The 23637-nt window shown below is 43.4% G+C and overlaps 1 protein-coding gene across 1 annotated transcript in view; it reads left to right on the top strand.

Moving 5' to 3' along the window:
• The first annotated feature begins 628 nt into the window (after positions 1 to 628).
• The window catches only part of Dytn (dystrotelin), an 88722-nt gene continuing 65713 nt past the window's right edge, over positions 629 to 23637 (top strand). Inside the window, exons 1-6 of the mRNA XM_051154537.1 lie at positions 629 to 757; positions 7718 to 7792; positions 9370 to 9602; positions 12557 to 12635; positions 22952 to 23125; positions 23320 to 23484. Of these exons, the coding sequence (XP_051010494.1) occupies positions 629 to 757; positions 7718 to 7792; positions 9370 to 9602; positions 12557 to 12635; positions 22952 to 23125; positions 23320 to 23484 (855 nt within the window). The remainder of the gene's footprint in view (positions 758 to 7717; positions 7793 to 9369; positions 9603 to 12556; positions 12636 to 22951; positions 23126 to 23319; positions 23485 to 23637) is intronic.

Genomic DNA, 23637 nt, shown 5'->3' with positions numbered 1-23637 from the left:
GCTTGCTGAAGAGTAGGCACCTTTATCCTCTGAGCCATCTGATCACCCTCGGATGTTTTTGGAATATACTACAATTGATTCCCTGGCTGCCTAACATGCTGAAGATCCCTTCATGGTAAAGTTTTAACACATTTGGTTTGTGTGATAACACTTTTTAAAAAAAAAAAATCCTAACAAGATTAAAACAGCTAAATTTTAAGTCTAGACTTCTTTAGAAATAAGACAATTTATATTTATAACAAGGAGAGATGTGAATTCGTCACATTTATTATCATCCTTTTGGTGATAGGTATTATATTGGTGCCTTTAAAATGTACAAGCACACATCTGCATTTGCCAAAGAATTAATAAAGTGAGACTGAATCCATCCCTGTGCAACTCTTTTCTGGGTTGGTTTGCAAGGTGCTGGCACCTGGCACCTAGTTATTATTCCCTAAGCTCTATGGTGACTCTTGCTCTCAGCAGCACTGGGGGATGCTTTACTCCAGCAGCACTGGGGGATGCTTTACTCCCCTCCCCTCCCCTGAAACTAATACAGAAATGACCCTTTGAAACAGAGACGTATGAGTAACTTTGAATTATTCAGGACATGTATTACTAATGAATGTACTCCTTGGAGCTCTTAAAAATGATGCAGCTTCAATTGCCGCTGCTGTGCCTGAAGCTGCTGGGCAGCGAAAGGAACAATCAACCCTATCCAAGAATGCTGTACCTGGAAATTCGCTATTCTTCAACTTTCCCTACTTTCAGAACAGTGGTAGCATAGCCGCGGAGTGTTTGACTGAAACGTTGCTCCAGGGAAACTAAGGAAGGTAAGGGGCTGTCCACTGTGCATCTCCAGTTGTCCAGACTGGGTGGGAGGCCGACGTTCCACACCACATGGGAGCGTTGGGGGGGATTTGTGGCAGCACCCCTATACTGAGAAGAGTCCTGACCTGGTTTCTCTTGTTGCATTATTCAAAGCAGAAACTACTTGCAAGATTCAGAGAGTCCTAGGTCTTGGCAAGTCTCAGGTTACCGCTATTGCCATTGTTAGGTTTCATTTCATCTTTTAAAACTTTGAGACAGGATTTCATGCAGACTGGGCTGTGTAGCCAAGGGTGACCTTGACCTTGTCACCCCTCCGAATCCAGCTCTCAACCACAGCCACCCAGCTCTGTACTCACTTCCTACGGACTGGGATCCAACCCAGGGCTGCACGCATGCTAAACAAGTACTCTACCCTACCAAGCCACACCTCCAGCTCACTGTCATATCTTAAAGAAAAAAAATTGAATCCGTTTCCATTGTGCTTTTTATTTTAAATGATATTTATCTGCCAAATGCTTTTTTTTTTTTTAACTTTTAACTCATTCATCTACTGGAAGAGTGGAAAATATTATGTAAATTTAATTATGGAATAACCTTTTAAAATGTCTTCAACTGCTCCCGTTAGTGAATTTTTTCTTACTAGAACCATATAAATCTTTCTTATAACATTCTTTTTAGAAAATTTTTCAGATTTGTTTATTTTGTTTTATGTGTGTGAGTGTTTGGCATGTATATATGTGCACTATGTACATGTGTGCCTACATGTATGTATTGCATTACATGCATGTGCAGAGGTCAAAAGAGGGTGTTGGAATTCCATGTCTAGGCATGGAGTTCCAGGTGGCTGGGAGCCATCATGTGGGTGCTGAGAACCAATTCTAGGTGTGCTGCAGAAGCAACAAGTGCTCTTATCTGTCAAGCCATCTCACTAGGCCAAGCATAACAACCCTTTTGTTTATAGTTTACAGTTATTTACCGGGCAGCTAACTCACTGACTTTTCTAACCTGTAATATGGGCTGAACTCTATGTAGACACTTATGTATGCATATGTAGACACATTGATAGTATTTGTTAAAATTTTTATGTATAGGATTATTTGGCCTAGTTTTATTAGGAATTTAAACAATTGAGGTCTTCATGTCTGACCCTTAACATTCAAGTAAACAGTATTGTCTTCAAATGAGAATTCAGTCCACTTTCTTAATGCATTTGCCTCCGATTTTTAAGTGTTAGCTTAACTGAACTATTCCCAGTTCTCTGAGAAAGCAATCTCGATCGAAGGGCTCCTTGTTTTTCATCCCCCAAGGGGATGTAGTGGTCCTCCTGAACACCTGTGTTGACCACTTGCAGGTGAATGAGTCGTCTGTTGCCCCTCATCCATCATCCCTCCTACGTGAAACCTTCTGTGGAAAACATTGGTTCAAGGACCATCTCACCATCTGTCCCAGCATCCCAGGAAGTCTGTGAGATGTACCCAAGTAAACAAAGTGAGTGAGTTTTTCTTGTTAGGCTTTTTGACATAGATTGCAGACAAAAGTTGAAGCAGAAATGTGTCACAGAGTAGACACCAGGCAAATTTGTTGGTGAAAAGTAACTTATTGGGTGACCAAAATTATTTTCTCTCTTTTAAACAGGAACCCATAACGTAGAAAACTATTTGTTCTGTTGTCTCTAAGATGCCACGAATAATATAACAATAACAACAACAACAAAACCTTAGCATCAATGTAATTATATTTTAAATTACTATTCTTATCACAAAATTTTGTATCCTGGTGCCTTAGTTTGAGCGGGACCCCTGGGCCCAAATCAGCCTATCATATTGTTCTACTTGTAGATTTCTAGGACCCTCTGGATCCTTTTATTTTGCTATTCTCCCATGCGTCTCTCATTTAGAGTCCCAATAGGATGCCCTCCCCTCTGGGGGGGGGAGGAATGGGAAGATACAAGGGATGGGATAAACATTGAGATGTAACAAGAATAAATTAATTTTTTAAAAAAAGGAGAAAAAAAAACAAAAAACAAAAAAAAATTTTGTATCCTGTTGTTGAAATGATATCTCTGTATATGCTTTATTATCAAGTTAAGTTCACAGTCCCTCATGGACCCAAAGGTGAGAGAGAGAGTCCCAGCTGTAATTAAACAGATATTTGGTAAATAGATGTGGAGAGACTAAAACTTCCCTGCTTCCAGCACATCTGAATGCTAAGATGAGCCCCAGAGAGGTCAGTGGCATTGTCAGTTTTTAATTTATTTGCAACTTTATTTCCTTAGCAAATTTAGACTGTTAACCTTAGTTGCTTGCCTTAAAATTCTATGGTCTCTTATTATTTACTGAAAACAACAAAATAAATGTTTCAAGTTATCTTTGGCCTTTTCAAATTCCAAAAGGTCCCCCCTACCAACATACCATACACAAAGCACTGGACAACCCATTTACAGTTCAATTTTCTGTCCCTAACACAAGTGTTCTCAATTCAATGTGCATCCATGGCGCTTGGTAAATATTGGCTTCTGTCTCCTAAGTTTGTGATTTGGTGCTTCTGGGTGGAGTCTAGGAATGCTCACTGTTGACAAGTATGTTCACAGCCAACACTAATTAGGGCGTTCTCGGGCCACGTTTGGAGGACCACTAGCCTACTGTGTGTATTTCCAGATATCACACTAAGGTGAGATGTTCACCTTGATATCTATCTGTGGAAAGCAAGCACAATGATGTAGCTGAACAGAAATAAGGATGAGTAGAAGCCAAAACTCAGACCTCAAACTGCTTCTGTAAACAAGAAAATGCACACAGCTTGTGTTGTTATAGTTTAATCACCTAAAACTGCTTGTTCGTAGCTTGAGGCCTGAGACATAGAGAAATTCCACCTTTTCTTGAGTTTTATTTCACTACCAGAAAAAAAAAATAAATAAAGAGAGCATATATAATAAAGGTGCCTCCAGGAGGTGGGGCTGGCAGCAGGTCACCTGGACTACTCAGTCATTCTCCACGGTACGCTGTGTCACAGCTTGCCATGTTACGCTGCACAGCTTCATCAGATGACGCTGCAAAGCATCACTTGACAGGAATGAAAGGCCAGATGGCTGTGCAGCTCCATGCCTCTCCTTCAACAGGAGCTGCAGCTGGGGGCCTGCAAGGCCTGGGCTTGCTAATTCTCTGTATCCGCTTGATGCATCAGAAGAAATCAGGGCACAGAAACCTGCTGATTTCCATGCCAGATATCACACTTTGGTAAATTATTTCTGCTCTCCTCTGCTCTCCGTGTGTTCTCCCCCAGAGGTTAAGATGTTCCTGACTTCTCCCACCCTCTAATGTTGTCTGAAAAGTAAGCATGTTCAAAGCACAAGGAAACACTGAATCCCGAAAGAATTAGAGCAAAGTGTGGGATTTGTATTAGGCTTGTACATGCTCATCAGAAAAGACCAGACATAAGGGAGTTTTGGACACAGTGTCTTTCTTGGTTGACAATCTTTAGGCAGAGCCTACATTTGTCTATATATGGGTCTTTGACTCATGATCATGTATTGTGTATTGAATTAATGTATAGGTTAGTGGTTCTTTGGTGTTTACAAAGAATTGAGTCTGAGTTCCCAGAGATCCAAATCTGCAAATTCTGCTTGAATTCAGTACTAAACTGTCACAGTATTTGTATATACCCAGGCACATATAGCCTGTACTGAAAAATCATCCCTAGATTATTTATAATATGTAACTCTAACCCAAACATGGTTATTCCTGAATTTGTTAGACCCCCTTTCTTAGTTTGCTTCCTACTGTGATAAACACCATGACCAAAAGCAACTTGAGAGAGGAAAGTGTTTATCTCCTGTTACAGCTTAAAGCCAATCATCACGGGACTGCAGGAGCCATGGAGGAAAGATGATTAGTGAGCGCCCCATTTTCTTGGCTTGTCTTTTTGTACACCCAAGAACACCTTCCCGGGGTTGGCACCATCCATAGAAGGCTGACTCCTCACATGTCAGTCATTAATGTCAACGCCCCCACAGACTTGACTACAGGTCAGTCTAATGGAGGCGTTTTCTCGACTGACGTTCCTTCTCTCCAGATGACTCTTGCTTCTGCCAAACTGACAGAAAACATGTGCCCTACCACCATCTCAATGAGCGATCTCCGATGCATTCATAAAAAAAACAGTAGCTCTCAAACGTGAACAGATACCATCCATCACATCCTTTTATTTTAGTCTTCCCCTCCGGGATTGAGGGATAGGATTCTCAGAAAAACAAATCTTTTCAGCTGTGCATCTTCTTCCATCCAGCCTCTCTCCATGAAGGCCAGTTGCAACAGAACAGTTTGATCAAAGAGGCTCGACCCTGTTCCATTGATAACTTCACGGAGAGAACGGTTTTATAATGCGATGACAGGATGGTAATAAATGCATTGTATTCTTGGAAATTGCCCAAAGACTAGATCTTAACTGTTCTCACCACAGGGGGAAAAAGCTATAATCAAGTGAAGTAAAGCATATATTGGTTAGAGCTGTGTAACGGATCTAAAATATGCACATATTTTAAAAGAGCATATGAGACAAAATAGGCCTGGAGAGAGCAGCCTAGTAGCAGAAGCTTGCCTTGCACATCCAATAAGCCATGTTTCATCCCCTACACTGAGAAAAAAAAAAAGTTATACATCATAAATGTATGTGATTGTGTCTGTTAATTAAAACAAATACAATAATGTGAAAGAAAAGAATAGCCTGTGCTCTGCTCAGACGCCATCACCAGGAAGCAGTGGGCCCGGCACATCCCTGTTCTCTTTCCTTGTTTCATTCTCAAAACGAAGGTCCTGATCGGAGAGTCATTGCTACTCCAACCCACATTTCTGAGTTAAAGTCTGGCAGGCAAAACTCAGTCTGAACCTTGAATCCTGAACATGGAGTCCTTGAAGCAAGATTCAGGAGATTAACTGTGTACCTGCATTGGCGTGTACACTTCTTCATATGTAGGCTTTGCCTCCATTTCCCAATGGGCAGAGGGCAGCTGGCATTGATACGTAGGGTTTCAGGAACTCAGATTAGGGGAAAGTCGTCTTCAGAAGAAAGGTGAAGGTGTGCTGCAGAGGCATGTACTCTCCCAAAGACACGTGACTATGATGAATAGTACCTGGACCTCTCATTTCTTGAGTGCACCACCACTTCTTCTCTTCTGGCTCCTCTTCCCTGACCCACATACATATGCTAGAAACTCTCCTGTCTTTGTAGTTCAGGCTTCATTTTATAGCCCGTTTGTTCTGGCTTTCTTACCTTCCTTTCAGATTCAAGGTCTTGAAAAGTCATCTGCTTTGGGGGTGTATTCTCAACCTCCCATTCTCCACTCAGCCCTTTGCATCTTAAAGTGTTACTTCCATGGCTCTCCTGAACCTATTCCTGCAAAGATTTCAAGAGCCAAGTTAACACTCATAAGCAGTTAGTACAATAGCTCATAGACGATACTCTTGTGGCCTCTGGGTACCAAACTAACATCTCGCCTCTGTTTCCTAAAGTTCACCACCTCTGACCTTCAGCTATTGCCTCTGCTCCCTTTGGCTTCCTTTCTTCTGCTTCTTCTTGATTTCTCCTCCTCTTCAGTTAACAGATTCTGTCCCACACTCACAGCCATTACTTAGCTCTGCTTTCTGTTCACTATCTTCACTCTACTCAGGTGACCTAACGATGGACACGACATTGTCCACATCTGGCACTGGTGACGCTTCAATCTCTAGCTCAGCTCAGCTAGCAGCACTGACTCAAGATGCATAATCAACAATTGGGGACCTGATCAGCACCCCATGTAGCTTCTATCCAAAACTCAGCTGTCAAGACACAGTCTCTAGCCACATGTGACTTTTCAATACTTGTAATATAGCTACCAAGAACTGAGATGTGCCACAAATATAAAAGATTTCAATTATTTAATATGTTAAAAATGCATCATGAATAATTTGGTCACATATTAAACAAGATGTTGATATACTTGCTAAAAGTAGAAGGAACTCTCCAAACCCCTATATCCTTGCTAGAATATGCTGCTATAATTTACCAGTAGCTGAAACAAATACAGAAAATACCAGATGACAGAACTACCACTTGACTTTCTACACTGCTGCAAACAAGGTAGGGTCTCCTTGACAGAACTTGTCAAGAGAGTATTCCACTAAATCAGTACCACTAATTGGATGTGGCACAGAATAATAGGCTGAAATTTCTATTTCTATTTGTGAACCATAATCTACACATATATTCATATATTTGGAAAAAGATATTGGTAGCTGATACCAAGATCTGTAGATGATCTTATTGTCTATAAAAATTTTCAAAAAGTCATTTACAAGTTCCTGGACCCTAGACAATTGCTCTAAAATTAACAATTTGGGGAGGAGGTGTACAGGAAGCTTTCAAAACTTAGGTTGCATCACATCTACTTCCAGGCCTTGTTCAGGTCCACATTCCTGTGCCTGGCCCTGGAGTATGTTGACAACATGCTACAGCCATGCTAGAATGTGATGCAGATGCTGCTGAGCCAGAAGCCACACTTGGAGGACCACTGCTTTGTACCATCAATAACCTGCCTAAGACGAACTAAACAATTCATGTGTAAGCTTTATTGAACTACTTTACCAGCAAGAACACATGGGGAGATCTAGTCTGTAGTTTTAAATTTTGCTAGCCGGGAAGACAGAGCACCAGTCTTATCAAATAAGAAATCTGTCTCGAGACAACAAAAAGCATTACTGTGAAACCGTGACACGTCTCTTATTGACATTTACAGATAAAATAGCATACTGCCTATCTTAATTGTCTCACCTACAAAATAAGTCTATAGGAGCCCTTGATTCCTTCCCAGGGTGTTGGATATGCCCAATGAGGTAAACATTAACCACCGTACTTCATGTTTTCTTTGCAGGTGCTCTTAATAGGGCTGAGAACTCTGTCTATAGAACAGCCTTCAAATTACGATCTGTGCAAACTCTTTGCCAATGTAAGTACAAGTCCTTTGTAACACTCAAGGCAATCTGATCTTGATGACGTGTGATGTTCAATTCATGGGGAAAAGCAAAACTTATCCCACTCAAGTAACTGCCTGGACCAAGAAAGCTAGACCTATGCATTTAACCCATTGATAACATACAAGAGATGGGGGTGGGGAGGGCCCACGGTGAGCAGTCTACCAAATACGTTGCTTCACTGACAGCAGTAGGAAAGGTGGGCAAGGGTTTCTGAAAGTAAAAGTTCCCACACACCAAGATAAAGTATCGCATGAGCTCCAAGGAGCGGGACCCATAGGCTATCACTATTTGAATCTTCTGAGATTAATGGGCAGCACCTTTATCTGCCTGGCTGTAATTTAGAACTCTCACAAGAGCCCCTGCATTCCAAATGCCAGGTCCAGACAATAGAGGCCTTGTGATCCTCGATTTAAAAAAAAAAAAAAAAAAAAAAAAAGCTTATAGCTGTTGCCACCTGTGGCCAGGTTTTATTTAAGGCACGTTCCTCAAACATGCTCCTTTATGCCTCAGACCTGCCCCTGCAAAGCAATATCAGAAAACAAATAAAAATTTTTTATTATACTTGGTGGATTCCTTATCTGTGAGGGAGATTTACGAAGTAGCGAGAAGCACCACCGGCTTTATCATTTCACAGGCTGAAGCACTTTAAATGCCAGCAGCTCCTGGGGATCTTGACATCCCCACCTCTTGGGTGGTACAGGGAGTGTTTATTAATCCTGTCTGTCACCCTCTGTTGGCAAGAAACTATAGGCTGGCTAGATTTCACTCTTCTCTCTTTTCCTTGCCTTGTAAACTTTTACATGATGGTAATATATATGTGTGCCTGTGAGAACTAAGCTACCGTTTTTGTGAGTAGCCCTGGGTTTATGAAGCACCATGTCTAGATAATAATGTTGACAGAACCAAGATTTTTTTTAAAAAGGTAATATTGCTGAAGAAGAGTGAGACCTACAGAGACTGGTAATCCAGCCACCACTTTTAGGGTGTCGTTGGGGTTTATTTTTTTACTATGGCAGTTGCAAACACAACACTCCAGCCCACCGTATTCCTTCTGAAGCTAGGCTGTAGACAGGAAAGCTGTATTCAAATAAGAAAAACCAGTGTTTAGTCCTCCCAGGGCGCAGTGCACAAATATCTCTCCCACTTCATCTCCACAGTGCTTCAACTTCCTTAGAAGGTTCATTCTTCATATCTCTGCCTCTTTTTAACTTCAGCCTATAAGATAGTGGCCCAGCAACTGTCCTACTGGTTTCCGTGTCTTAATGACACATGGTTTTCCAAAGTCAAATCAACTGTCAGAATAGCCATGGTGGAATTGCACACAAAAGGCATAGATCCATGGAGGGCATCTTTAATTCCCTTTAAGAAAAATGGCTACTGCAAAACAAAACAAAACACACACACACATACACACACACCACATACACACACATACACACACACACACACACACACACACACACACACACACAACAAACAACAAAACAGAAACCTCTCACCTAAACATCAGGAGATTTTTTCTGTGTTTGATGCTGTTTGCTCACATCAGGAAATACGTCTCCACCCTTGGTTCACTCTTCCTGCAGTGGACTTAATGGACAGCTCCCTAATTCAGCGAGTTCTGTGGTGTGGACGTGTAGGGGAGAGCACAGAGACCTCCCTCTCCGTGCAGCAGCTTTTCCAGGAGCTCCAGGAGCTGTTTCAAAGAATGGGGAACCCAGAAGAAGTGTACCCAAGAGCTCCCGAACTCACTCTGAGTCTTCTCATGGCCATGTACGACAGGTGAGGACCTGCGCATTGCCCTGTGGCCACAACAGCAAAGTTTCTAGCCACTAGCCATTTGGTTCTGTCTAATGTTCACATGAGAGCTGGTGTGTAAGACGTGTTTTTATTTCTCACTAACCAATTCATTACCCAGCCAGTAAGAAATAAAGAAGTCTTCCTAGGTGTCACTTGTACAAGTGACTCATAGAAGCAGGAAGTCTCTTTCTTCTCTATATACTTATTTCCATCCTTTTGGAAGGGTAAAATGTGCCTATACTACACTTTGTCCTCCGCTCTCTGCTACTGCACTTCTTGTTCACACCTTTCGTATGAAGGTTGGCTTTGTTGGGTGTTTATCTAGAATGGAGTTGGATATCCAGCACATAGACGAGTAACAGTTGACATTGCATCAGAGGATATGTCATGCTCTGGAGACTGTGACTCTGTGTGGACACGTGTCCTATCTACAGTTTGTCCTTTGATACCCTGGGAATTTTTTTCTGCCCTTTCTCAGTTGGTTTGAGGAAGAGAAAGAGGAGGAGGAGGAGGACATCATGATGATGAGGATGATGACAACAATGATAATGGTGGGGGTGGTGGTGGCGGTGGTGGTGGTGATGATGGTGGTGGGGATGGTGGTGGTGGTGGTGGTGATGATGGTGGTGGTGGTGATGATGGTGGTGGTGATGGTGGTGGTGGTGGTGATGATGGTGGTGGTGGTGGTGATGATGATGGTGGTGGTGATGATGGTGATGGTGGTGATGATGATGGGTGGTGGTGGTGATGGGTGGTGGTGGTGGTGATGATGGTGGTGGTGGTGATGATGATGGTGGTGGTGGTGATGATGGTGGTGGTGATGATGGTGGTGGTGGTGATGATGATGGTGGTGGTGGTGATGATGATGGTGGTGGTGGTGATGATGGTGGTGGTGGTGTGGGGGTGGTTGGTGGTGGTGGTGGTTGATGATGGGGTGGTGCTGGGATGATGGTGGTGGTGGTGGTGGTGATGATGGTGTGGTGGTGATGATGATGGTGGTGTGGTGTGATGGTGGTGGTGGTGTGATGATGGTGGTGTGCTGAGGATGATGGTGGTGGTGGTGGTGAGGTGATGGTGGTGGTGGTGATGTGGTGGTGGTGGTGATGTGGGGGGGTGGTGGTGGGGTGGTGGTGGATGGTGTGTGGTGTGTGGTGATGGTGGTGGTGGTGATGGGTGGTGGTGGTGGATGGTGGTGGTGCTGGGATGGGTGGTGGTGGTGATGCTGTGGTGGTGGTGGTGGTGATGGTGGGGTGGTGGTGGTGATGTGGTGGTGTGCTGTGATGATGGTGGTGGTGCTGATGGTGGTGGTGGTGGTGCTGATGGTGCTGTGGTGGTGGTGGTGGTGGTGATGGGGTGGTGGGTGGTGGTGCGTGGTGGTGGTGGTGATGCTGCTGGTCGTGGTGGTGGTGATGATGCCCTGCCCGTGTCGCTTGCCTCTGTGCGGCCGATCTAAATCATGGACCCCCTTCCTTGTAGTTGTTTTATTTCCCCCTTTGCTCTTCTTTCTTCTTTCACAATAACAGCTAAGTGCATTATTGCGTTCTGACATGCTTTTGAGTGTCTTTTCAATTGTTTGTCCTTATCTGTAAGGCCAGCCCTTGTACATTTGATAAATTGTCTGTCCAGGTTGAAAGCTACCCAGCTAGGGGCAGAATGTAATCAGGCATTTAGGGTAGTGTCTGTGAATGTTGTTGGAGGGGCCACATTCTCGTTATCCTCATCTTTGCTATGTGGAATGCAAGTCGGTGAATCCTGAGGTAGTACGATCCCACCTACTAGGATGGACCACATCTGCATGCCCAGTCCTGACAGGTACTCATCACAGAGAAGCATTCAGTAAACTGTTACCCAATAATTAATGGAAAATGATGATAATGAAACAACCATTTTCACTCAATGCATCTGTTCTGCCAAATTCTAAATATATGGGGGGATCATGAAGAAGCTAACAGCATAGCATCATATATGAAATACCTATTAGTAGTTACAATTCTATAAAACCACTTCATGTAAGTAACCCTGCCCTTTCCACTCTTGTCTGGGATTTGTGGCCCTACAAGCACAGGATCAGGCTTTCTTAGGCTTCAACCTGTGGCTGCTGCCCTGGTCGCCCTGTCAGGGGACAGCCCTCTTACAAAGTACAGAGGTAACACGCAAAGAAGTTAAGCACGCTCTGAAGTGTGGTGTCTCCTTCAACCCCAGTATGTCATCCTGTAGCTGCTGACTTCTGAATCCGTCACAGTGACTGCTCTTCAGCATGCCTCAGTGGGACCCGCCTTGGTTTGGTTTTATTTCCGTTTTTGACATTTCATTTTTATTTTATGGGTGTTTTGCCTGCATGCATGTCTGTGTATCTCATGAATGCAATGCCTGCCTGCAGAAACCAGAAAAAGGGAAGTCAGATGCTCTGGAACTGGAGTTACATACAGCTATGAGCCTTCCTGTGGGTACTGGAAACCAAACCCAGGTCCCCTGGAAAAGCAGCCAGTGCTCCGAACGCTGGGCCATCTCTCTGGTCCTTGCTTTGTTTATATTTAAGAAAAATGTTTACAATTGTGAGGATCTCAGGGATTTCTTTAAAAAGCTATGCTTTCTAGTCTTGCATACCTCGACTACCCTTGATGCTTATGATTTTAGAGACTATCCAGAATCTACGAGTTGCCATATTTTTAAATTGGGATCCTCACTTTACCATTCACCAGCCTTTACCACAGAGGTCTGGAATTACCAGGGTGAGATGTAAATGCATCATTAGTTACTGATGGCCTGCACTGGATGGCTTTCACAGGATCAGGCAAACGATGAGAGTATCACTCCATGTTTCTTTCATGCTCACAAAGACACTTTCTCAAAGCACGCACTCTTTGAGGACACAAGGACTCAACGAGAGATGTCTTCTCTCTTTATGTGCCCAGCTTTTTTTCAGCTCTATGCAGAAAACAACAGGAGAGCATGCTGTCCCGGGCCCGCCTGACTCGAAGAGTTTTGAGAGCCTTACTGACAGATCTCCAGCAGGTAAATACCAGTACTTACAAATTCTCAATTGTGTCAGTCATATCAACCTGCTGTCATTGTTGTTGTGGTGGTGGTTGTTGCTGAGTGGCGGTTGTTACAAGCGTCAATTAATCTGCATGTAGCCAAGCCTCAGCCGTGCCTGTTTCTTCCTCTACACTGAATCAGTGACATTTCCAAAATGTGTCACCTTGTGTGAGCCACCTTTCTGTTGCGCAATACCCGAAATGTCCAATTTAAGAGGCAGAAATTGTATCTTGCTCGTGCTTTGGAAATTCAGCCCGTGGGCCTTTGCCCCTGCTGCTGCTGGACTGGGGCAAGTTGAAACATCATGATGGGAGCATGTGTTAGAGGAAGCCTGCTTCTTCTCATGATGGCCAAGAACAAAGCAAGAGACTAGAATCCAGTATTACCCTTCAAGGGCTTACCTCAAGAGAGGCCCCCGCTTCTTAAACTCTGCACTTGTTTTCTGATGCCACCAAGCTGAAGTTAAGCCTTTAGTTAATGACTTGGGGCAGGCGGGGTGTACTTAAGATCCAATCATAACACACTCTCATTTCCAAAGTTCTTCTTTGTCCATTCCCATCTGCAACATGAGGCCTGCATTCCATAACACTCCACAGCATCACAAGAAAGCCTTTGTAGCTTGACCTCACACCGTTCTCTTTAAACAACAGATTTCGATTCTTATATAAAAAAAAAGTCTGCTATTCATTAATTAGAAAAAGTCAACTTTAAGATGTTATAACTAACCAAAATGGGGAAAAGTCAAAGATTCAGAAGACTAAAATGAATTTATAGATGGGCACAGAACTGAATGCTACATGAGACATGTTATTTTGGGGTTTTTGCAATTGGTGTCTTAAGTGCACACTACACCTCGCCTCTAAAAATGTGAATTCTCAAAGAAAAATGCTATAATAAAAACCTGAGGGGTTTGGGAGGCAGTATGTTATTTTTATAAAATTGTGTTTGTTTCTCAGTTTCTCTCTTAACATGTCTATCACCCAAATTAATTGTGACTTTTAAAATATTATTTGTAAAACAACTTCACAGCATAATAACTGAGCAGTTATTACTCTATATTCTTAACCCTCTAAGGTAATCTGGCTTCCTCTCAGTGTAAATCCCAGAGACACGTGCACTTTATATGCCTTTTCTTGCTCCAGCTCCTCTCTTCAGCCCATGGCTGAATCTCCCACCTTTCTCTCTAACACCTCCTTCCCTGGAGGGCAGGAAGCCCGCCCTATTCTATCCCTTGTCAGTAATGGGTTGTAAGCTGCTTTATTGGCATATGCATGGGACAATTGAAAAGAAGAATTTATACAACATTGAGATAGGAGATTCTCAGAACAAGGATTAAAACCAGATATGGGGAGAGGGTTTACAGAACTCAGCATTTTGACCTTACACAATTACCTTCTGCCTATGTTTGGTGTCCTAGATATTTGCTTAGTGGACCTTGGATTCCATCCATTTTAGCACTGGGAGTGGGTAACCTAATGTATGTATGTAAGCAGAGTCTACTTTAGCCAGGACTCTGCAGTGCTGTGCAGAGGCAGAGGCCAAGTTCTCCTCACTCTATATACCCTTGTCTCAAGTTCTCCTACTCTTTACCCTTGTCAATGAGGAAACAAAATATTTTAAAATGCTTTCAGATGTGCATGAATGGCCATCTGTCTGTAGTCTTTATTTATTTTCATATCGCGTGGGATGCTATTTATTTCGGTATGAGAGTCTACTTAGTTGTGACCACTAATGCTCAATTGAATAAATAAAGCACCTATTGTTTTATTGAAGGCAAAAATGTGAGTGTGGAGATGGAGATCTGAACTCAGTCCTCATTGCTTGCACGGCAATGACTAGCCTGCTGAGCCATCTCCTCAGCCATATCTCTTCTTGTGGGCTTCCTATGCTTTGGTGCCTTTCTACCCCATCTTAAATGAAAGCTGTATCTTTGCTCTTTTGATGCTGTCTCATAAATCCTGTAGGCCTTTTTCATTCCATGTTTTCCTTTTTCTATCTGTTCTCCTAGGACGTTCTGCTTTCAAACCCTTGTCCTGAGTCCATACAGTCTGTTGCTGCTATTCACTGTAGTTTCCATTTGGTTCCTTGATCTTTTCTGTTCTTGTACTTCCACTTACTTATTTCCATTTCTCTTAGCTTTTCCAATAAGTTTCTGACTTGTTTGTATGCATTTTCTTGCAGTTGACGAGCTTCCTTGAAATGGCATCTTGCATTTTCCAAACCTTCCCTCTCCCTGTCACATTAGAGCTGCTTGCTGTCTGCTTGGAGACATTGTTTTCCTGATTATTCTTCATCCTTCTGATTGTGTTTTGATGTCTGCACATTGAAGATGTAGGTAGCTGTCTTGGCTGCTTTTCTATTGCTACAGCAAAACACCATGAGCAAGGCATCTTATAAACAAAGCATTTGACTCGAGGGCTTATGGCTCCAGAGGATTAGAGTCCACAGCCATCATGGCAGGGATTGAGGCAACAGGGAAGCATGCTGGGAAAACAGTGTGAAAGTTACTAAACAAGGAATGGATTGAGACGCACGTCAGCTTTGGGTATTGACAGTGGAGGACTTACCTTCTTCCTTGGTGTCCTAATAAAATTAGTTATTTATTTTTGGCTTACAAGACTAAGGTAATTAGTACATGATTAGGACATTAGGATTATTTTAAGATTTTATTTTCAATGAGGTCAGAAATAGGTACTAAAACTAGGAGAAATGATGGAGGCTAATTGACCAATATAATGAATGGAGGTTATACAGGTTGTCCACCAATTCATGTAAGAGTGAGTAGATCAGCTACTGGGATTCAGTATAGGGACTGGGTGATTGGGTGAAATATAAGGCTGCATTGTTTTGATGTGTGGAGAAATGGGAGGAAAGACAGAGTGAGAATTGAGAAAGCTAGGGCTGGTGCATCACCTAGTTTGTTGGTGATCGATGGAAAAACATAATGTAGGCAAATAGGGAGTATCATTCAGGTACCAGGTGGAGAGAGGTGTTGGGTAGGCTGGCTGGAGTCTAACTGTGAAGGTCTCCTAAGCAATTAGGGGAAAATGGGACTGAAATTGTGAGGAAGAAAAGAATAACAATAGGGTGCCTAGGATATCCTTGATTGTGTAGGGTGAAATGGGATTTCATCTGCATCAGAATCTAGGCCAAATTGTATCTGATCCACAAACAGGACAGAGAGAGCTAACTGGGAATGGTATGGAGTTTTGAAACTTCAAAGCCCACCTAACCTCCACTGACACACATTTTCCAACAAGGCCACACCTCCCAATTCTTCCTAAATAGTTCCATCAACTGGAGACCAAGTATTCAAATATAAACATATAAGGGCAATTCTCAAACTACTATTGATATTCCAGTCTTTAAAGTCTACCTTTGTCTGGGAATGTCCTTTAGCAGTAAACCTATCAATAATATCTAGGCAGACTTGTTCTTGTGGTCCTTAAGCCGATGAACCCCATAGCCATTGCCCAGGACCCTTGCAGCCAGCACAGATGTAAATTGAAATTCCAGCCTTACCTTCTAAGGTCGGCCTGCCTTTCAGAGTTAGTAATCTCAAGATTACTGGCTTCAGGCAGGAAGAATGCAGGATGGAATCTGAGTCCATCTCACAGAGGCTATGGGCTCTCATCTACAGCAGTGTGGCTCAAAAGGCTTTGTCCACAGGAACTGGCTTACGTCCAGTGTTGTGTGGCTGCCTAGTGCTGGATTTTATTACAAGCGATTCAGTCCTGTAGACCAATGCACATTGCCATGCCTGCCTCCTTTCCCCCCCTAACCAAATGTTCTCTAGATACTGTTCTACCTTAAGCTAGTGGAAGAGTAGCATTGATTGTATAAAATTGTCATCCTTGCCTTCTTCCTGTTTCATGTTGAGGGCAAGGGGTGAGAATTGAGAGGGAGCCAAAGAGATGGAGTGGTATACACACATTATGTGCCAATGGGAGTTGTACATACTAGAAACTGGGGAGGGCATCATGTGTTCAGTCCTGTCCCTTTCTGTCTCATTTCCTTGAGAAAGGGTCTCTCACTGAACTTGCCTCTAGTCAGCAAACCCAAGCAATCCTCCTGTCTCCACTCCCACTGTGCTGAGATTGTAGGTAGAGATAGGTCACACCCAGCTTTTGACATGGGTGCTGGGATCTGAGCTCTGGTTCTCAGACTTACACAGCAAGCAATATTACCCACTGACCAATATCTCCAGCCACCCCTTTGTCATTACTATATTGTAGCCATGCACATTGCTCTCTTACTGTGTTTTTTGGCTCTCGAGAAGGCATCTTTGTGAGACAGTTGTTCAAACTGAAGCTTTTACAGGAGGAACAGTCTCCTTTACACTATCTTGTTCAACTCACATCCTTTATCCCAAGATGTTCATGGTTCCTAAGTAAAGTGATAATTTAAATGTCTTAATGTTTTATCAGCATAATGTTATATACAATAATGGGTTTCACTGTGACATGTAGATAACTTTAGTCATATTCACATACACCCATTTCCCTCTCTTTTCCCCTTCTCACTCCAGCCAATCTCCTTCCTCTTCCAAACTAGTCTCCTTCAACTTTCATCTCTTTCTCTATGTGTGCTATGTGATCCAGTAAGTCTCATTAGAGTTGTTTATAGGCACATGGGTGGAGAGTTTGATTATCAGAGATTGGGTACCTTACCAATGACTACACCACTAAGGAAATGCCTCTCTCTCTCTCTCTCTCTCTCTCTCTCATCAATCATTAATGGCATATCATCCTCTGAAAGGAGTGCAGCCCCATGACAGTGCACTGACAGACCCGCTCTTGGATAGTTTTTGTGCAGGGGACCATAGCTGCTTTGAGTCTGGAAAGCAACAGAATCAGCATTCCGTGCTTCTCTCCCCATTCCCTTCAGTTCTCACATTCTTTCGTGATGCTCCCTGAACCTTGAGAAGGAGGTAAAGATGTCCCATTTATGGCTGGGCACTCAACAGCCATTTATATTCTGTACTTTGATCAATTATGGGTCTCCGCAGTGACTGCTGACCATTGCCAAAAGACACTTGCCTTCCCAGAGTTGACAGCAGATTTTAAATTTTTTTTAGTAAGGTTAAAATGTTTCTGGCAGGGAAGGTTGGGGGGGGCGGTCTCCGGAGTGATAGAGGGGCATAAATGTTGTCACCCACAGAGACAGGATTCAGCTCGGAGACAAAGGAATTAGGAAATAGTTTTAACTGCAAGGCAGTAATACACACTCCAGGGGCAAGGTGTGGACAGAGCCACACGTTATGGACAAGCTCAATAAAAGTGAAAATAATTCACAATGAGGGTGGGTAAAAGGAATTTCCAGGATGAGACCAGGTTTTCCCAGAGCAGGGTCTATGCCTTTTTTGTTCCTGTATGGAGTGTTTGTATGTGTCATAACATCAAATCCATGGTGGGAGATGTCAATTACGCAAGGCTAATGACATGTAAATGTCAAAATAAGCCTAGGACACTTAAAGTACATCTTGACACTGGTCCCAGCTGGTTTCAGAAAGGTCCTGGGTTTTGTTTTCCTTTCTTTTCTTTTTTTTTCTTTTGTTACCAGACTCCAGAGTTAATACTGCTTATTGTTTTACAATAGAGAGAAATAGAAAGACAGACACAGAGAAAGATTGCAAGAAGGAAACATGCTTATTCAGAGCCAGCTCTGACAAAAGCAGAGGAGATTCTTTGCCTCCTGTCTGTCTCATGAGTTTAGTGTGGTTTGATGAAAGAAAGAGGGACTGTCCAGAGAGACAGTGGGCAGGGGTATCCATGCTCTGGGTAGCTTCCTCATCTTCCACGGGTGCTTTCTTCCATCTTTGCTGAGAACCACACATGGACTTGACTCCCTTGCATCTAGTGGATGAGAATCTTTAAAGGCTTCTTTTCAGCCAAAAGGATTAGAAAGGAAGGGGGTGCTGGTTAGCTTTTTGTCAACTCAATAGAAGGAGAGTCATTAGAGAGAAAAGAACCTTAGCTGAGGAAATGTCTCCATCATGTGGTGTGTCTGTATGGCATTTTCTTAACACGGTGACATTTGTTTTTTAAACTCTATTTTATTTGGGGGTATTGAAGTCTCTACCTCCCTTCCAGCAACCCCTTAACCCTGGGTATGAGAAGGAATGTTACTGGGGAGAGGGTGTGCAGACCCCTTTACTTCTCCCAGTTGTTTAGGGTCAATTGGGTTCTTTTGGGGCAATACCAATCTCTGTCAACAGCAAAGGCAGCAAGCAGTCTCCTCCGAGCTGCTGCACTGAAACAACTCTCTCCATGCACCACACCTTCCATCTCTGGTTTCTCCAAACTGTTACACACCACAGGCCACACCCACCAGGCCACACCCACCACCCTGCTCCACCCCTTTTCTCTCCAGGCTCTCCTATTTATCTCCCTCAGAGTTCTAGACCATGCTCCTCTCTGTGCTGCACAGGGCAGGCCGTTACCATAGGCTTGCAAAGATCACTTTCTGCAGGAGGCAATTATCAGCTTTGGACAAACTAAAGCCCAAACTAAAATCCCACACTTAGGCTTAAAACAAAAAAATATATTTATAGCACATGAGTTTACAAAGAACCCCAAAACTTCCATTACATTGATGATTGAAATGAGAGGGCCCAGGCCACTGTAGATGCTGTAGGTGGCCCTGAATTGTAGAAGAAAACAGGCTGATCAAGCCTTGGGAAAGAATCCAGTAAGCAGCCGTCCTCCAAGGTTCTTCTCACCTCTGCTTCTGTGTGAGTTCTTGTCCTGACTTCCCTCAGCAAATAACCGTGGTGAGGGTCCTGTAAGCCAAATAAACCTTTCACCCACAAGATGCTTTTGAACATGGTGTTTTGCACAGCAAAAGAAAAGTAATTCGGAGGGGGGGGGGTGCTGCAGTTTTCACGATGTCCCCGTTTATTGTGATTCTGCCCAGTCATCAGCTTCTAGCCGCTATGCAGTTGGCTTTATTGTATGCTCTACAACCTGACTCAAAAATGCCAGGTATAGCTGTTAATAATGTAATGCTGTTCCAGTGGCTGCAACAGCACACAGATCCTACTGCAGATTTTCTGCTGTCTGAGGCACGTCTCAGGCCACCACCATTGTACACGTTCCTCCCCAACGAGACCTCATGTCTCAGAACTCAAACAGGTAGGTAGAAAGTCAGGGGAGGCATAATCCGGTTGTTCATGTATTCCACCAGACTGATAACAGTAGCCAATTTCAAAATGGATGTGGTAAAAGGAACTGGGCAGAGGGGGCATTTTTCCTGTCCTCTAGAATTTCCAGTGTTCACTTCCTGACTACTACTGATGGCTTTGAGTCTCAAGGGATTTTAAAAATCCACTGGTTTCAAATTCAATCAAGGTCAATGAGCTGCTGAGCTGCTGGCTCCCATAGCCTCTCCTTCCTCTGACCAGGCATTAGCAGGCTTCTGGGAAGGCTATTGGGAAGGACATTTGCAATTTGCATAGCAAATTATCATCCCATTGACTTCCATTATGGAATCCAAGACAGATTCTGATAGAAAATTCCAGTCCTCATAATGTGATTCGAATCGTCCCCTAGGAATGTTAATTATTATTTCAAGTGCCATTCTGCCAGTGCCAGAGAGCCACCTAGTCACATTTAATTCTTCGCGATAGAACACCTGCAAGAAATTAGCCAAATAGGCAATTCATCCACAAAAAAAAAAAAAAAAAAAAAAAAAGAGCTATGTAGATATTTAAAGGGGAAACGTCAAGCTGAATCCCACTACAGTATCGGAATCACAGAGCTGGTAATTTCATGTCTCCCGCTCGTGTCTTACACAGGAACTGGGACCCTGTTTATCATTAGGGGTAAGGACGTTGGGGGGGGGGATGTTGAATCATCAACACTCTCACTAAGTGCCCCAGAAGTTCATCAGTACTCAGAAGGCAAAAGACAGGGAATGAGCTGTTGGGTTGTTGTTCTTTTTGACTAAATAACATACGGAGTGGTTCATTGTACTCTTCCGTGGTGACAGGGTTATTATCAATTTAAAGTACAAGCAAGGCATCTTGTTACCAGTACACAAGTGTTTGTTGACTTTTGCCTGGCTAATTGTCAGCAAAGAGGTTCTAAGTGCCACTTTCCTGATTAGGAGGATGTTTATTTGAGTTGATGGACTCAGTGGGAGGCGGGGGGGGGGGGGGGCGAGGCTTTGCAATTACTTCTGAGCTTGCAGGCAGTGTGGCTGACAGCCTGTGCTGGGCAAGACTTCAGATGTGAAACTGGGACTCCTGTCCAAATGGGAATAAATGAAGGTGACAGTCCCACACATCTGTGTACACAGAAACCGGAACCAAATCCATTCCCATCTTGGAAACAACAGAGGACCTTAGTCCCTTAGTTAATGCCCTTGTAGTGACTATAGTTGACAGTAGAAAGCATGGACAATTGGTCCACTGGAATATCTACAAAAGCTAAATAATAAACAGAGTCTAATAAACTGTGTCCCCTTAATAAAGAGGGAAGACATCCAGAGTAAGACCTCAACTGTGCAACAAACTTGCTTTTTTCTTTAACTGAGCAAAATATCATCTCTCGGTGATTTCTTGATCTATTTAGCTTTAAAAACGCTTAATTAACAAAAGTTATATGTGGCATCTGCGTGCCTTAATGCCAGCACCCAGGGAAGCAGAGGCAGGTGGATCTCTGTAAGCTCAAGGCCAGCCTGGTCTACAAATTGAGTCCAGGACAGCCAGGGCTACACAGGGAAACCCTGTCTGGAAAACAAACAAATAAACAAAAGAAACACCAGAAACGATAGGTGTAAAAGATGTTAAGTGTATGTGGTGTGCACATGCTCATGGTCCCAGCCACTCTGGAGGCAGAGTGGCAGCATGATTTGAGCTCAGGAATTTGAAGCCAGCCTGTAAGATCCTATTTTAAAAGAAGAAATACAGAAAGGAAGGAAAAAGAAAAGAAAGGAAAGGAGGGCGGGAGGGAGGGAAGAGAGAGAAGAGGCATGTCACACCATAGTGTATCACAGGCAACACAAGTGTGCACTATGCAATGTTAACACAGTCAAGTCACTTACACACCCATCACACCCACAGTCACTACTTGTGTGTGAGTGCACGAATGGAGGATAAGGAAACCCAAAACCCGATCTCACAGAAAATGTCAAGTGAGCAACATGGCATCACTAACAAGTCACTGTGTTGTGTCTTAGATCCCTGGAGTCTACTTATCATAAATTATAAGTTTATACTATTTAAGCAACATCTCCCCAATTTTCCCAGTCAACCCCCATCTCTAAGAAGCCACATTCTACTTTATGTTTCTATAAATTTAGCTTTTTTAGGATTCCACATGTAAGAGAGATTATGCAGTATTTCTGTTTATGGCTAATTTTAGTTTGACTTAGCATATATTTTCCGGATTCATTCATGCTGTAGCAAATGACAGGATTTCCTGTTTTTAAAGGCTGGATACCATTCACGAATGTCAGCAAACACCTAGGTCATTCTTATATCTTGGCTGCCATGATTAATGCTTCAGTGAACGTGAGCTATCTCTTTTTGATGACGTGACTTCACTTTTTGTCTTCCTTCCTTTCAATAATGACGACTAGCACCCCCACTTCAAAGACTGGAGTGAGACTCCTGAATTAAAAGTGTGGTACCCAACTGGTGGCTCCAGTTATGAAGATTCCAATCTAACCAATGGCTCGGCATTGAGGGTGACAGACTTCGAATGGACTATTAGTAGAAACTTCCTCATCTGGGGGAGTAGTTAAAGAACTACAACCACAGGGATATGTTTCTCTGGGCGTCTCGTCCCCATGCTCCTTGGTCACCATGAGCTCTGTCTGTCACAGCTTTCTGTCTTGATGCTCTGTCTTGCCACAGCCCGGAAGCCACGCATTGAAACCACAAGGCAATCTCCAACGCTTCTCTTTGGAAGTTCTTTCTGTCAGATATTTTGACATGGGAGCAAGACAAGTAATGAAACTGACATGTATTCAAATAAGATGATGTGAAAATACTTGACAAGATTTTTCTTAAAGCCAGTGTAAACTTGAACGCAATGTCACTGCGACCTCCATCAGGAAAGAGAGAAAGAAAGAAAGAAAGAAAGAGAGAGAGAAAGAGAGAGAGAGAAAGAAAATCATCTGCCTGGGGTCCTAAGAAGTCAGATAATAAACACTTTCCCTTTGCTGCCTCACTGTTTCCTTTCACAGTCTTCCGCCAGCCTTTCCTCATCCCCTGTTGCAACTCAAGTGTCACACAAACCCTAAAACTTACTTTTTTCTTTTGACGGACAGGGCCCATTCTTTCCCAGGTGTTCAACCTTTGCAGCTTGCGTGAGCTCCATAGCTATGAGCACCATTGCTCAGGCACATGCACTCCATTTTCAACAGCTAACAAGGGGTTGCCTTTGCAGATCCCAACTGTTGTGGGAGAGAGCTGCACTTTGTGTCCTGTGGAGAGCGCAATTAACAGCTGCTTCCGAGGGGTGAGTAGCAACAACGTCCCTAGTAGCTGGTGCAGGTGCTGCAAGGGTCTCCTTAAATAAGACATCATGCAGATTCCAAGATGACCTGAGTTTGGAGGTAGCCTTGCCTGTAGCTTTAGCTTACATGGAACCAGAGGGGAAGAAAGAGGGCAAGTCTCCCTGAAAGTGTGTTCCAGTCTGCTCTTGTTTCTCAGGTATTGAGCTCTGGAATCAAGGAGGAGAAATTCCTGACTTGGGCACAGTCTGAGCCTCCCGTCCTCCTGTGGGCTCCCAACCTGCTACCGACTGTCAGCCTCAGAGGCAGTTACTCACCCTGTGCGGTGCAGTGTCTGCAGAACCTTCCCGATCACAGGACTGAGGTACCGTCAGCATCCGACTTCCCTAATGGCTACTTGACAAATGGGTTCCAACGGTGGGGCTGCACAGTGCTACACTCCCAGGGATGTTTTCTATACATCTGGAATTTACTTGCCTTTAGCTCAATAATTCCCTGTCTGGGGCGTCCTGATTGA

This window comes from Acomys russatus, chromosome 12, assembly GCF_903995435.1.
Source record: "Acomys russatus chromosome 12, mAcoRus1.1, whole genome shotgun sequence".
In the NCBI taxonomy this organism is placed as follows: Eukaryota; Metazoa; Chordata; class Mammalia; order Rodentia; family Muridae; genus Acomys; species Acomys russatus.
This window is presented reverse-complemented; position numbering and strand designations above follow the sequence as displayed.